Raw genomic sequence first — 12,987 nt, forward strand, 5'->3', positions numbered from 1 at the left:
CATTCGTTAGTGCTACGTTTGTGCCGGTTTGTGTCGCTGTAAGTAGCGTTTGTGCTGTTTTCGTTGCCGAGATATAGCGCTTTGTTTTTCCGGTGATCACGTGCGCATGCACGGTGACTTTGACCTCCAGTGACCCCGCCTGCCGAGTTCAAGCGCTCTGTTACAGTTTAGCTCGCACCCTTAACATTTTAAAGACAGTCAATATCCATAAACATATGAGCCTCCCTGGATGTGAATAATACTAACACACGACGCATGCCAAGTTAACCATCTATGACATAAACCTGTGGTTATGATGTAGTAAAATCACCGCGATTGTAAGATCTGTGGTTTTTATTTTCTAAGGCACGTTTTTCTTTTCTTTCCCTGCCGTGACACGCTGCTGCCAACCGCGTAACTGTGGGATACCATCGCGACAAGACCTCCGCAGCATGTCATGATAGGGACCCCATGTATATCGCATGTATATCGCGGCAGTGTATATCACGACCGGCGCCTTGCTTCCATGCCACCCTGGCACCACTGTCGCAACAAACGTCTCGTATCAGGACATGATATACCCAGATAGGACGTGTCGCCGCGATATGTGAACTTCGTGTTGCGACATGGGGTCAGCATGTCCTGTTAGGGTATGTCCTATCGCAACATGGGGGCGGGGCATTTTGTCCGGGTATGTCATATCGCGATTTACGGGCTTTATGTCGCGACATGGGGGCGGGGCATTTTTGTGGGGGCATGTCATATCGCGATATAGGGCCTTTCATGTCGCGACATGGGGGCGGGGCATTTTTGTCGCGTATGTCATATCGCGATATATGGGCTTCATGTCGCGACATGGGGGCGGGGCATTTTGTCCGGGTATGTCATATCGCGATATACGGGCTTTATGTCGCGACATGGGGCGGGGCATTTTTGTGGGGGCATGTCATATCGCGATATGCGGGCTCCATGTCGCGACATGGGGGCGGGACATTTTGTCGGGGTATGTCATATCGCGATATAGGGCCTTTCATGTCGCGACATGGGGGCGGGGCATTTTTGTCGGGGTATGTCATATCGCGATATATGGACGCGCCAGTCGCAATGGGTATCGCGATGTGATGCGCGCTCTCCTATCGTGACATGCTGTCGGAGTCGTGAACGCTGTGGATGCCATGACATTCTTTGCTATTCAGTTTTGACCTCAGTGCGACTTCTCTTAGATTGATCAGTAACTGGAAACCAATGGACGTGTTACTGTAGATCCAGCGTGCTCATACAGCACACAGGGTTCACCGGGGCTACAGTATCTGGACCAAGAAGAGCATCCGTCGCCTGTGTGTCTACATGCTCTCGGAAGTTCCGCTGTGGCGCTCTGCCCAATCAGAGTGTCGATTCTCACTCTTCACCCAATCAGAGTGTCGATTCTCACTCTTCACCCAATCAGAGTGTCGAGTCTCACTCTTCACCCAATCGCGGCCCGAGCTGCTCGGGGGTTTAGCCAATCACGGCTCTGAGAGCTGTTCACGCCAGCAGCGCCAGCGCTTGCTCACGGTCACTGAGAATCTAGTTTTAAAATGCTTCACTTATTTGCAAAATAACTACATCGGCTTATTTTTTAACGTCTTTATTGATTCACAATGTCAGGTACTCTTCGAAATAAATATGTATTTGCAGTGTAACTGTCTCCGCTGCTTTCTGTAATGAATACATGGTGTTTGAACAAGTGTAATCGTATATTTAAGGTAGGGGAAACACCTTCTGCTTTGTACTTCAAAAATGAATAGAAATGTAAAGACTATGATCATTATATTATTATGCTCGTGCTTTCAATTTTGTTTTTTATTGTTAAATTTTATCGATCTTGAAACTAATACATAAAAATGTGAATATGGGCTCTCGTGTTGTACCAGCGGTAATTTGGAAACTGGTGTCTCTTCACCAATGAAAGGAGTACACAAGCAATACGATTTCGAGAACATGATTAAAAATTAAAAGAAAACACGTCACCCAATGAACTAACATAGTAACTCCTCCCTAAATGTAAGACTGTTAATTCGCGTAAAGGCTGCAAAGTCTGGGGTCAACTGATCAAAAGATCACAACTGGAAGATCTGGTGGTCGTGACTGTGCGGTTTTGTACGTCACAGAGTGACGTCACAGCCAGGAAGAGAAGGCGCTATATTGAAATTTATTGAAACATCCACCCCACCCGACCAGACAGACTCGGAAAACAAATTGCCCCCGTTGTTTTCATCACAATCAGGAGTCCAAGTACCGAGTTTGTTGGCACCTGTAAACTTCCTTGTAGGTAGTCACTTGATTACCCGAAAAACCAAGGCGCTATATCTCGGAAATAAGCAGCACAAACGCTACTTACAGCGACACAAACCGGCACAAACGCAGCACAAACGATTGCGGTGAGTTTCGTCGTTTGCGCTGTTGGACGGGCGGGTGGGCACCTTCACGGAGCAGGACAAGCAGACGTGTCTGGGTCAGTACATTGCAGACTGCAGAAGACTCGCCCTCACCTGAGGATCCACACCTGTGTCTCCAGAGGGCAGGTGTGCGCTCACGCTGCTCTACACCAAGACTGGCCGGAAACACAGAGATACACGGGCTGTGAGCTCATCGCTTCATGTTTGCGCACAAGACCCCTGTAAATACAAACACACGGATCATGACAGTCTATGAAATAATTCAGATATGTGTTCACTTCTGTTATGTGAAAAAAAATGTTTCCGGTATTGCCGCGGTCCGCAGGTGTGAGACGGTGGACTTTCCAGTGTTGCTTCTCGGCTGTGTTATTTACTACCCGCGACAACCTCGTACGTAGCGCCCCTTAAAAAACACCCCGGATCTTTTTCACGTTGACGAGTGTGCTTTGTATAAGAAGTGCAACAGTGGTCTTGCTGGTCGTAAAGTTGCAGATTCGAGGCTTTTTGAACACGTGGCTGACGGGTCGAATCTTCACACGTCCCTCGGTGCGCGTGTTTGCTGAAGCAGACGGGGAGAGACTGATCACTTCTTCAGATTTTTTTAAAAACCACACCGCGACGAAGTATTAAGAGCTGCTCGTTCAAGCCTCTTGGTAACAACATGCAATTGTTCGCTTTCTGAGACTACACCCGCAGCTCTTCTGATTAGGGACTGTGATGTTCGTGACAGATTTAATCTTCCTGCTCACACAAACGCACAGAAGACACGGATATGAACTGCAAAATCCACCGCCGCCCCCCACCCGGGCAAACAGAGGAACACAACTGCAGAGCTGTTCCTCTCGCACCGGTAACAGGCGCTTGGACTCGGCAGACGGGTCACTGGAGGTCAAAGTCACCGTGCATGGTGACGTGATCACCGGGAAACCAAGGCGCTATATCTCGGGAAAGAAAATCTGGGAAGTTACTTTCAACGGCACACACGCAGCATTAACGAATGAGACCGCTTTGGTTTCCCTACGACATTGTAGGGGGGCTGACACGACCCTGATATGTATATATCTCGGAAACGAAACCAGCACAAACGTAGGACTAACGAATGAGGTGGGTTTCAGTGTTTGTGCTCTCTGTAGGGGGGCAGCTTCACGGGGCTGAAAGAGCATTTACAACAGAACAATACAATTAAAAGTAATTAAGCCGAGACCAGCAGGCACTTCTTTACACAGAGGGGGGTGGGGGTGGGGAACAAACTACCCAGCTGTGTTGCTGAAGCCCATTCCCTGGCTTCTCTCCAGACACAGCTGGCTGAGCTCCTGGGATCAGTGAACTACTAACGATGAGACGCACTGGACGGGCCGAACGGCTCCTCTCGCTGGTCACCGTCCCGAGAGCGACACCGACCAGCTCCCCGCGGCCCCGCTGGGCGACAGCTGGCCGTGGGGCATCAGACAGCGATCGCTGCGCTTAGAAGTCGATCACAGCTGATGCCGAAATTCACAGACGCATCAGAAAAGCACTTAAACTGGCTGCTGAACCTCACGAGAGGCTGTTCACCGATCAGACTGAAGTGCAAGAATCAGCACAATGACATCCGTTAACTTCAGATGCAAAACGATATACATTCATACACTTAACAGATTAATTTAATTTATTTTAAAATGTGCATGTTCACATTTACAACACAGAAATTGAGCATTTCCATAAAAGCAATATTTTAATAATACAAAAAAAAATCAAAACAAATTAAAAATAAAAATCACAGATTGTTTTCCTCTCTTGCAGCCCACGAGTCATTCGGCTTTCAACAGATGAAGCACAAGTTACACATCTCTGCTCTGGGTATTTCTCACTGGGCCTCCTGTCCTCTCGTGCGAGAGAGGAAGCACTCTCACAGAGGGGAGAGGAGCAATAGTAATCACAGGACAGGAGACACAGTGAAAGAGAGGAGATCACAGAGAATCCCTCAGTAAGAAACACACATATCAGGATAGGAGACGCAGTGAAAGGAGATCAGAGAACCCCTCGGTAACAAACAGCAGGACAGGAGACACAGCAAGAGAGAGAGAGAGGACAGAACAGGACAGAGCAGAGAACTATAAACCAGCACCCGAGTTACAAAGCATTTCATTTCCCCCCAGTTAATTTTTAACGTTACTATAAGACTATTTTCTTAAAGGATCATCTGAAATGTGTTTGGGTATATGTCGGTCACCCGTCGCCAGATCCCACGGATAACACAAACGACCCACAATCGCTCCCGCCTCTGTCAGCCTGGGACCACGACTGGGGGCGCCCTAGCCGCCCTCTCACCCCCCCACAGAGATGCCCACCAGCTGCAGCCGAAACGCAGAAGATATACCTTATACCCCCCCCCCTTAGAACGGGAATCGGCTAATGAGCTAATGCACTAAGGAAACTCCAAGGCCAGGAAACGAAACGCATCCCACCACACGCAGAACACGCGACTGCGATTTCCAGCCGCGCCCACGCCCCCTGTCCGACCTCTGACCTCTGACCCCCCCCCCCCCCGTCCCTTACAGCCCCGCCCAGCTTGGCACGGGGCGAGACAAACACACGAAATTAAAAAAAACACTTTGATTTTTACAATTAACAGATATATATTTTTTTTCTCTTTTCAATCTCTGTTAAACAGATAATTCTGTAATTTAAATATTTAAATTTTGATCCCACGCCACAATAAAAAAAAACAGGAAATCAGGCTGTAATTACACCTTTTGAACACCAGGCGTGAGTGTGTGTGTGTGTGTGTCTCGGTGTCTTTTCAGTCATCATTCTCTCAGACATTTTCCTAGAAAGTGCCAATTTCTACATCCCCAGAGTCCACTGGCTCTGCTGTCTCTTGTTTACAACAGGCCATTATTACAGTGTCCACTGTGCTACTGTCCATGAACTAGAGAGGAGATCACAGAGGATTACTCAGTGATAAACACAACAGGACAGGAGACACAGTGAGAGAGAGGAGATCACAGAGAACAGAGACACAGTGACACAGGAGAGAACAGACAGTCCCTGTGTGATAGACCTGCTGCACTGAATAATTAGTGAGTTAGTGGTTCAGTACGGCGTCTCTCCCTCAGTGCAGTGTTAATGCTGGCAGTCAGTCCCTGTCTGCTACTGAAACACACACACACTTAAAAAAAAAAAACAGTGAATAAATAACTTTGCTCACAAAATCCTCCTTTCCCTCCCTCCCAATTCTCCCAGAAACCCCCCCAAAAAATGTTTCCTCTCTGGAAAACAAAACAAAGAGACAAATCCATTTTGCTCTGACTTTTTGAACAGACGCTGACGTGTGGCCCTGGAGGCAGCTCCGATTGGCCTGGGGGAGCTTCAGAGAAGAAAGGGATTGGTGCTTCCTCCTGTGGTCCCGCCCCCTGCGCCGCCCACCCCTCCACTGACCCCTGACCCCAGACCCCCCCCTCCTCCCACGCCTCCGCCTCCCAAGATCAGCTGTGGCTGGGCAGCCACCCCTGCGCCCATCAATATGGTAGCTCCCGGAGGAGCCATGGGCGACACCCCGCCATAGGGCATCCCCATGGGACTGGACTGGACCATCCCTAATCCCATTTGCGGGGGGGGCAGCTGCACTGCCATCGCCGGTAACGGGGGCTGCACCATTCCCAATCCGGGGTGGCCAGGGGTCCCCAGGATCACGGCTCCGGGGGGAACAGGGCTGGTGCGCAGCTGACTCAGCCCCAGGCTGGAAGGCTGGGGGGAGACAGAGGCGAGCGGGGCTGAACCAAAGGGGTTGGAAGTCGGAGGGGGAGTGGGGGACACCCCTCGGCTGGGAATGGTACTGCCCGGGCCGGAGGTGGACCCTCCTGTAGCAGAGCCTGAGAGAGAAGACAGGGAGGAAAACAACAGAAGGGAGATGGAGAAGAAAGAAGAAGCAAAGTTTAATCATTTTACTCAACATTTTATGTAAAAGCAAAAATCACATTTAAAATCTGTTAACAGTCTCTTTGCGTGGGGTGTGTCTCTAGGGTCTATATTAGGGTCTCTAGTAATCTCTGTGCACAAGGTGTGTCTCTAGGGCCTATATTAGGGTCTGTATTAATCTCTGTGCACGAGGTGTGTCTCTAGGGCCTATATTAGGGTCTGTATTAATCTCTGTGCACGAGGTGTGTCTCTATGGCCTATATTAGGGTCTGTATTAACACCCCCTTTTACTCTGACCAAGGGTCCTTTTCCAGTTTGTTTTTCTCCCATCCCCTCTCCCTGGAGATCAGCGAGTTGGCATTCTGAATACTCCCATGCAGGTCCCACTGGGAGAACCTGCCCAGCAGGGCTCAGATGAACCGCGAGCTGACCAGCTGATTACCTTGTGTCTGGAGGAAGGGATTGTGGGTTCCAGCTGGTTTGGGTTTGGACGACACCAGCGAGTCCAGGTCCACCAGCGCAGCATTCGGTCCAAGAAAGGACTCCGGTGTCTTCCTGACAGGTAGTGATGATCCCAGAGACGAGAGGTCAAAGGGCACGGGGGACCCCGACTCCCCTGCACCGCCTCCTCTTTTCTCAGAGGACTCGCTAAGCTCCAGCTCAGCTGTGAGAGAGAGGGAGGGAGAAGGGTTAACACTGACCGACTGGACACTCCAGCACAGCGACCCTGACTGACCGACTGGACACTCCAGCACAGGCAGACACATCGCACACAGATCATACCAGTGCCGTTGGTCGTGAGTTTCGGAGCGCCCCATGGGTCCGTGGCTGTGATGTCAGAGGGCTGGGTGGAAGTGGTGACCCCGTCCGCCCCCCAGGGGTCAGTCGACCCCGAAGCCGTTGTGGGGGCCACAGCAGCCCAGGGGTCACTGCTGGGAGGCGTCACAGCTGAGAGGGGGGGGAAGACAATGAAGAGGGTTAATACAGGTAAAACCAACATGTTTCAAGGCACTGTGGGTAATGTAGTTTAGGCAGAAATCTGCAGAAGACTACATTACCCACAACACCGAACTAACAGCCACACCTCTAAATGCTCCCACGCGCGATATGACTCCTCCCATAGAGAAGAGCCCAGCCTTTCCTTTCTCACTGTACCCGCTGCAGCAGAGCTCTGGAACTACATCTCCCAAGAAGCTTGGCAGCCAGCAAAGATGTGCACCATGGGAGATGTAGTTTTCAGAAACACCCCCCCACACACTGGGGTCTCCCAGACGCTAAAAATCACAGCAAGAGATTCAGCTTCCCTCCCATTAACCCCCCCTCGGAGGACAGGCAGCCAAGAGGCACCATGGGTGTCCTCCCGTCATGAGCGCTGAGCCCCGCCCGACTCACCGGCAGAGCCCCAGGGGTCAGCGCCGGCTCGCGTCGAGTCGCCCCAGGGGTCCGAGGGGGCTGGCAGAGGGGCGGCCGGAGCCCCCCAGGGGTCGGCGGCGGCAGGGGGCGCAGGAGTCGGGCCACCCCAGGGGTCGGAGGGGCCCCAGGGCCCCGGGGCGGAGGCGGAGGCGGAGGTTGTGGCGGCGGCGGCGGCCGCGGGCGGCGAGGGGCCAGACGTGGGGGCTGAGGGGGCGCCCCAGGGGTCCACGGAGGCCAGCTCCATCAGAGAGGCCTGAGAGAGAGAGCACGAGGAGAGAGGGTGAGCGCGGGGCCCGGGCGCGGGGAGGCGGGCGGGCGGGCGGGACGGGCAGCGCCGCTCACCTCCTCCTTCTTGGGGTTCTCCCTCTTGCTCTCCTCGATGGCCATCTGCAGCCGCAGGTCGTCACCCCTGCGCAGCCTCTCCTCCTGCCAAACACGAGGCAGCCGTGACATCATCACGCCGAGACCCCCCCCCCCCACCGGCACAGCCGAGCCGTGACATCATCACCTCAAGACCCCCCCCTCTGGGACAGCCGAGCCGTGACATCATCACCTCAAGACCCCCCCCTCTGGCACAGCCGAGCCGTGACATCGTCACGCCGATCACAGAGGGTGGAGCGACTCCCAGCTGACCCACCACACGGCTGGCGGGGAGCAACGAGTGGCGACCACACCCCGCACACACAACCGGGATTTGAACCCGCAACGACCCCGAGGCACAACAGCGCCGACGCGCGCGCTGGCGGGACGACAGCGACCCGGCTCTGGATTTAAAAAACCGGACTTAGGGGTGGAAATAAAAAAGGATCCCAGTGCAGGTGGAAACGGAGAACTCAAGTTAGGCCCATTAATGGCAGCAGGGGGAAGAGCAGGTCCAGCGCCGGGCTCCTCCGGGCCGGGAGACCACGAGCTGGACCCCGGCCCGGCAGGAGTCCGGCCCCAGAGAGCTCGGACAGGAGGCTCAATCAGCGGAGAAATTACAGGCAGGAGATTAGCTCTGGAGCAGAATGTTGCGAATCCTCAGACTCCCAGTGCGCAGCAGACCGATCCGCTCCGGGATTCACAGCCCTTCAATCAGACTCCCAGTGCGCAGCAGTCCGATCCGCTCCGGGATCCACAGCCCGTCAATCACACTCCCAGTGCGCAGCAGACCGATCCGCTCCGGGATTCACAGCCTGTCAATCAGACTCCCAGTGCGCAGCAGTCCGATCCGCTCCGGGATCCACAGCCTGTCAATCAGACTCCCAGTGCGCAGCAGACCGATCCGCTCCGGGATCCACAGCCTGTCAATCAGACTCCCAGTGCGCAGCAGACCGATCCGCTCCGGGATCTCCAGCCGGTCTGGATGAGACCCCGGGCACAGATGGCTACCGTCTATCAGTCTGCTAGAGACCAGCGGGACAGCGCCGGCCTCAGTGCACGTTCCTCACTGAGGATTCACAAGACCCTGTCCAGGGCGACCCTGCGAGTCATCGGGACTCTGCCCGCGACCCCTGACCTGACCCCTGACCTTCAGGTGCTCCTCCCTGCTGAGTGAAAGAGCCATCTCCAGCTGCGTGTCCTCGGGGCCACACGCGGGGCCCGACTGCAGAGACAGAGGCCAGGGGGCATCTTCACTACAGCTCCCAACACCCTTAGCAACGCCGCCGCTGCCCCACCCCCACCCCTCCCAGGCCCCCCTGCTCAAGAAAAGCATCAAGGGAAGGCCATTTTATTTGGATGTACCTGATCTGCAAGGAAAAAGCCTGTGCTGACAGACAAAACCACGAAGTAGGGTAGCAGTGTGCCAACAGATCAGTGAAAAGTGCCAACGATATAGTCCCCAACACATTCTGCTTGGTAGACCTCAGCTCTCACTGATGCCCCGCAGATACCCAGTCTCAAATCTCACTACACCTCCTAGCCAGCAGGCACCCTTAGCCTTAAGCGGCACTTAGTCTCAGTGCATAATGGGATTTGTAGGCAACTCACTCAGCCGCAGCCCTGCTTCCGCCGAACACGCATCACGAAAACTACAACTCCCAGCATGCTTTACTCAACACTCCCTTGTTAGGTCTCGGTGTCCTGGAAGCCTGAAGACCCAAGGGACAGTGAGCCCGCAGACACAGACACAGAAAAGCACCATGGGAAGTGTAGTCTACCTGCTCGGCCTCCTCCTTGCTCATGGCCAGGGCCAGCTGGAGCTGCAGATCCTCCTCCCCCGAGCTCTGAGGCCACGCCTGCTCGGGGTCAGCCCCGCCTCCGGGGCCTTGGGGGGCGGGGCCCAGGGAGGGCCCGCCCCCGAGGCCTGGCGCAGAGGGAGCAGAGGACGCTGGGAGAGAAAAGGAGACGTTAACATGGGCGCTGACAGAGAGGGGAGAGGGAAATGGGGCTCATTCCCCAGTACAGTTCTTAAACCACACTCCCATTCCGAACTTCAGCTCCCAGCACACCTCACTCCAGACCCCCTAACTGCTTCCCAAGAAACTACCCCCACCACACTTTTTGCTTTGCGACGTAATTCGCTCAGCGAACTACTCCCAGTACACCTTCCGCAAAGAAAGAGCCAGAACCCATCTGGGGGTTGCATCTCTCAAACCTCATGGGGAATAGAGTTAAGTGGGAAAAAAAAGACTTCACAAAAACTACAGTTCCCAGCGTGCCTCAGGCCAGATGCTGCAGCGCTCTGCCTGAGCCTGCTGCTGAGAGCATGCTGGGACGTGTAGTCCCCTCACCGCTAGAGGTCTGGGCCATCTTCTCCTTGGTCTTGAGGGCGTGGACCCGCTCCTCGCGCAGGCGCTCCTCGTCCTTGAGCAGCGCCACCAGCTGCTTGGCCTTCTCGCGCACGTTCACGCCCTGGTCCTTGCCGTCGCGGTCCACGTACTGGAAGTCCTTCAGCGTCTGCACGGCGTAGATGTTCTCCCGGCACTGCTGGGCCACGCGCTCCGAGCCCGTCTTGATCAGGTACTCCATCAGGGTCATGGCCTGGCGGAGGGAGAGCGTGGCCTGTCACTGACCCCGCCCCCGTGACCTCTGACCTTTCGCTCATGTCTACCGAGACAGCCCCCCTAGAGCCCAGTAGGCCAAGCCTGGCCAGGACCAGCAGGGAGACTCCTGGGACAGCTCAGCCTGCTGCAGGGAGAGGCGTCAGTGGGGCCAGCAGGGGGCGCTCACCCTGCGGGCTGTGTGGCTCCTGATGCCCCAGTACAGTGACGGGGACACTAGACTGGAAACAGGCGCCGTCCTTCGGATGAGACGTCAAACCGAGGTCCGGACTCTCTGTGGTCATTACCAATCCCGGGGCGTCTCTCGAGAGGAGTAGGGGTGTTACCCCGGTGTCCTGGTCAAATAGCCCCCCTGGCCTTTACCCATCATGCCCTCCTAATAACCCCCCCTCTCTGAACTGGCCTCATCACACTGCTCCCCTCCCAGCCGGCGGGGGGGACCCCAGCCCTGCTCACCTTGTAGACGTGGCGCCAGTTCTTGCCGTGGTCGTTCAGCCGCTTCCAGATCATGCTCATGATCTCCGAGAAGGCCACCACGTTGTAGGTCAGGTCGGCGATCTCCGACATCAGGGAGCTGGAGGGGCCCCAGGGGTCGTTCGAGGTCGCCTCGCGCACCTGCGAGAGGAGGTGGGGGAGCGCCGCGTCAGCTCCTGTCCGCTGACCCCCTGACCCCCTGACTGACAGGGCACACCATCGCCCAGCCACTGACCAACACACCCCTTTGCCCACCCCTGACCCACCGACACCGTCGCCACGGAGACAGACTCACCTTGATCTCTGCCTCAGAGTAGTTGTGCACAATGTTTTTCACTTGTCGCCGTAGCGATGAGGTCGACATGGCAACCACCTATCCGTCTGTCCTTGCCTCTGTCTAGAGAGAGACGCAGGTTGAGACAGAGACCTGGGGGGGGGGGGGACACAGGGGGTGAATTCCCTCTCTCCTCTGCTCCCGTCAGGAGGATCCTCACCTGTGAAAGTCGAAGCTCGCCGAGTGGCGGTCTGTCTCGCTCGCTCTCTCGCTCTCTCTTCACGCGTTTACGGATCGCTGTGTCCCAGTCTGCCGGCCTCTCGCCTCGACGACATTGGTCCCGGAACCAAGCAATTGAAGTCACCAAACCCTGCAGGGGAAGGGGACCGCATTCAACACCGCACCATCGTTTGGGACTACAAAAAATGTATTTCTGGGAAATGTAGTGCCCCCCCCACTGCCAGCCTAGGCCCCAGTGACAGTTAGAGCCCTGAGCTTCACACTGTGGGCAGAGGAGCTCAAGAGAGCGAGCTGCACAGTGTCCAGACCCACACCGACCCACCCACTGCACTGCAGTCTGACCCTCTCCAGCTTCACAGCCCTACAGTCCCAGTGAGCAGCAGTCTGATCCGCTCCAGGTGTGACAGTCCCAGTGCGCAGCAGTCTGATCCGCTCCAGGTGTGACAGTGCTGTTACAGTCTCAGTGCGCAGCAGTCTGATCCGCTCCAGGTGTGACAGTGTTGTTACAGTCCCAGTGCGCAGCAGTCTGATCCGCTCCAGGTGTGACAGTCCCAGTGTGCAGCAGTCTGATCCGCTCCAGGTGTGACAGTGTTGTTACAGTCCCAGTGTGCAGCAGTCTGATCCGCTCCAGGTGTGACAGTGTTGTTACAGTCCCAGTGCGCAGCAGTCTGATCCGCTCCAGGTGTGACAGTGCTGTTACAGTCCCAGTGCAGGGCGCTCTGATCCGCTCCAGGTGTGACAGTGCTGTTACAGTCCCAGTGTGCAGCAGTCTGATCCGCTCCAGGTGTGACAGTGTTGTTACAGTCCCAGTGCAGGGCGCTCTGATCGGCTCCAGGTGTGACAGTGTTGTTGCAGTCCCAGTGTGTAGCAGTCTGATCCGCTCCAGGTGTGACAGTGTTGTTACAGTCCCAGTGCGCAGCAGTCTGATCCGCTCCAGGTGTGACAGTGTTGTTACAGTCCCAGTGCGCAGCAGTCTGATCCGCTCCAGGTGTGACAGTGTTGTGACAGTCCCAGTGTGCAGCAGTCTGATCCGCTCCAGGTGTGACAGTGTTGTGACAGTCCCAGTGTGCAGCAGTCTGATCCGCTCCAGGTGTGACAGTGCTGTTACAGTCCCAGTGTGCAGCAGTCTGATCCGCTCCAGGTGTGACAGTGCTGTTACAGTCCCAGTGTGCAGCAGTCTGATCCGCTCCAGGTGTCACAGTGTTGTGACAGTCCCAGTGTGCAGCAGTCTGATCCGCTCCAGGTGTGACAGTGTTGTTACAGTCCCAGTGTGCAGCAGTCTGAT

General features: G+C 55.2%; 1 protein-coding gene across 2 annotated transcripts in view; it reads right to left on the reverse strand.

Moving 5' to 3' along the window:
- Positions 1 to 4,047: 4,047 nt before the first annotated feature.
- Positions 4,048 to 12,987, reverse strand: part of epn1a (epsin 1a) — a 9,569-nt gene continuing 629 nt past the window's right edge. The window contains exons 2-11 of one of the 2 annotated variants that reach the window (XM_088939780.1): positions 11,683 to 11,832; positions 11,484 to 11,585; positions 11,171 to 11,329; positions 10,445 to 10,694; positions 9,872 to 10,041; positions 8,073 to 8,156; positions 7,710 to 7,983; positions 7,101 to 7,265; positions 6,760 to 6,981; positions 4,048 to 6,271 (exon numbers count right to left, since the gene is read on the reverse strand). In XM_088939780.1, the coding sequence (XP_088795906.1) occupies positions 5,769 to 6,271; positions 6,760 to 6,981; positions 7,101 to 7,265; positions 7,710 to 7,983; positions 8,073 to 8,156; positions 9,872 to 10,041; positions 10,445 to 10,694; positions 11,171 to 11,329; positions 11,484 to 11,552 (1,896 nt within the window). In that variant the 5' untranslated portion in view covers positions 11,553 to 11,585; positions 11,683 to 11,832 and the 3' untranslated portion in view covers positions 4,048 to 5,768. The remainder of the gene's footprint in view (positions 6,272 to 6,759; positions 6,982 to 7,100; positions 7,266 to 7,709; positions 7,984 to 8,072; positions 8,157 to 9,871; positions 10,042 to 10,444; positions 10,695 to 11,170; positions 11,330 to 11,483; positions 11,586 to 11,682; positions 11,833 to 12,987) is intronic. The other variant, XM_088939781.1, reaches the window with a different exon arrangement.

This window comes from Atractosteus spatula, chromosome 22, assembly GCF_055471065.1.
Source record: "Atractosteus spatula isolate fAtrSpa1 chromosome 22, fAtrSpa1.hap1, whole genome shotgun sequence".
Taxonomy (NCBI): Eukaryota; Metazoa; Chordata; class Actinopteri; order Semionotiformes; family Lepisosteidae; genus Atractosteus; species Atractosteus spatula.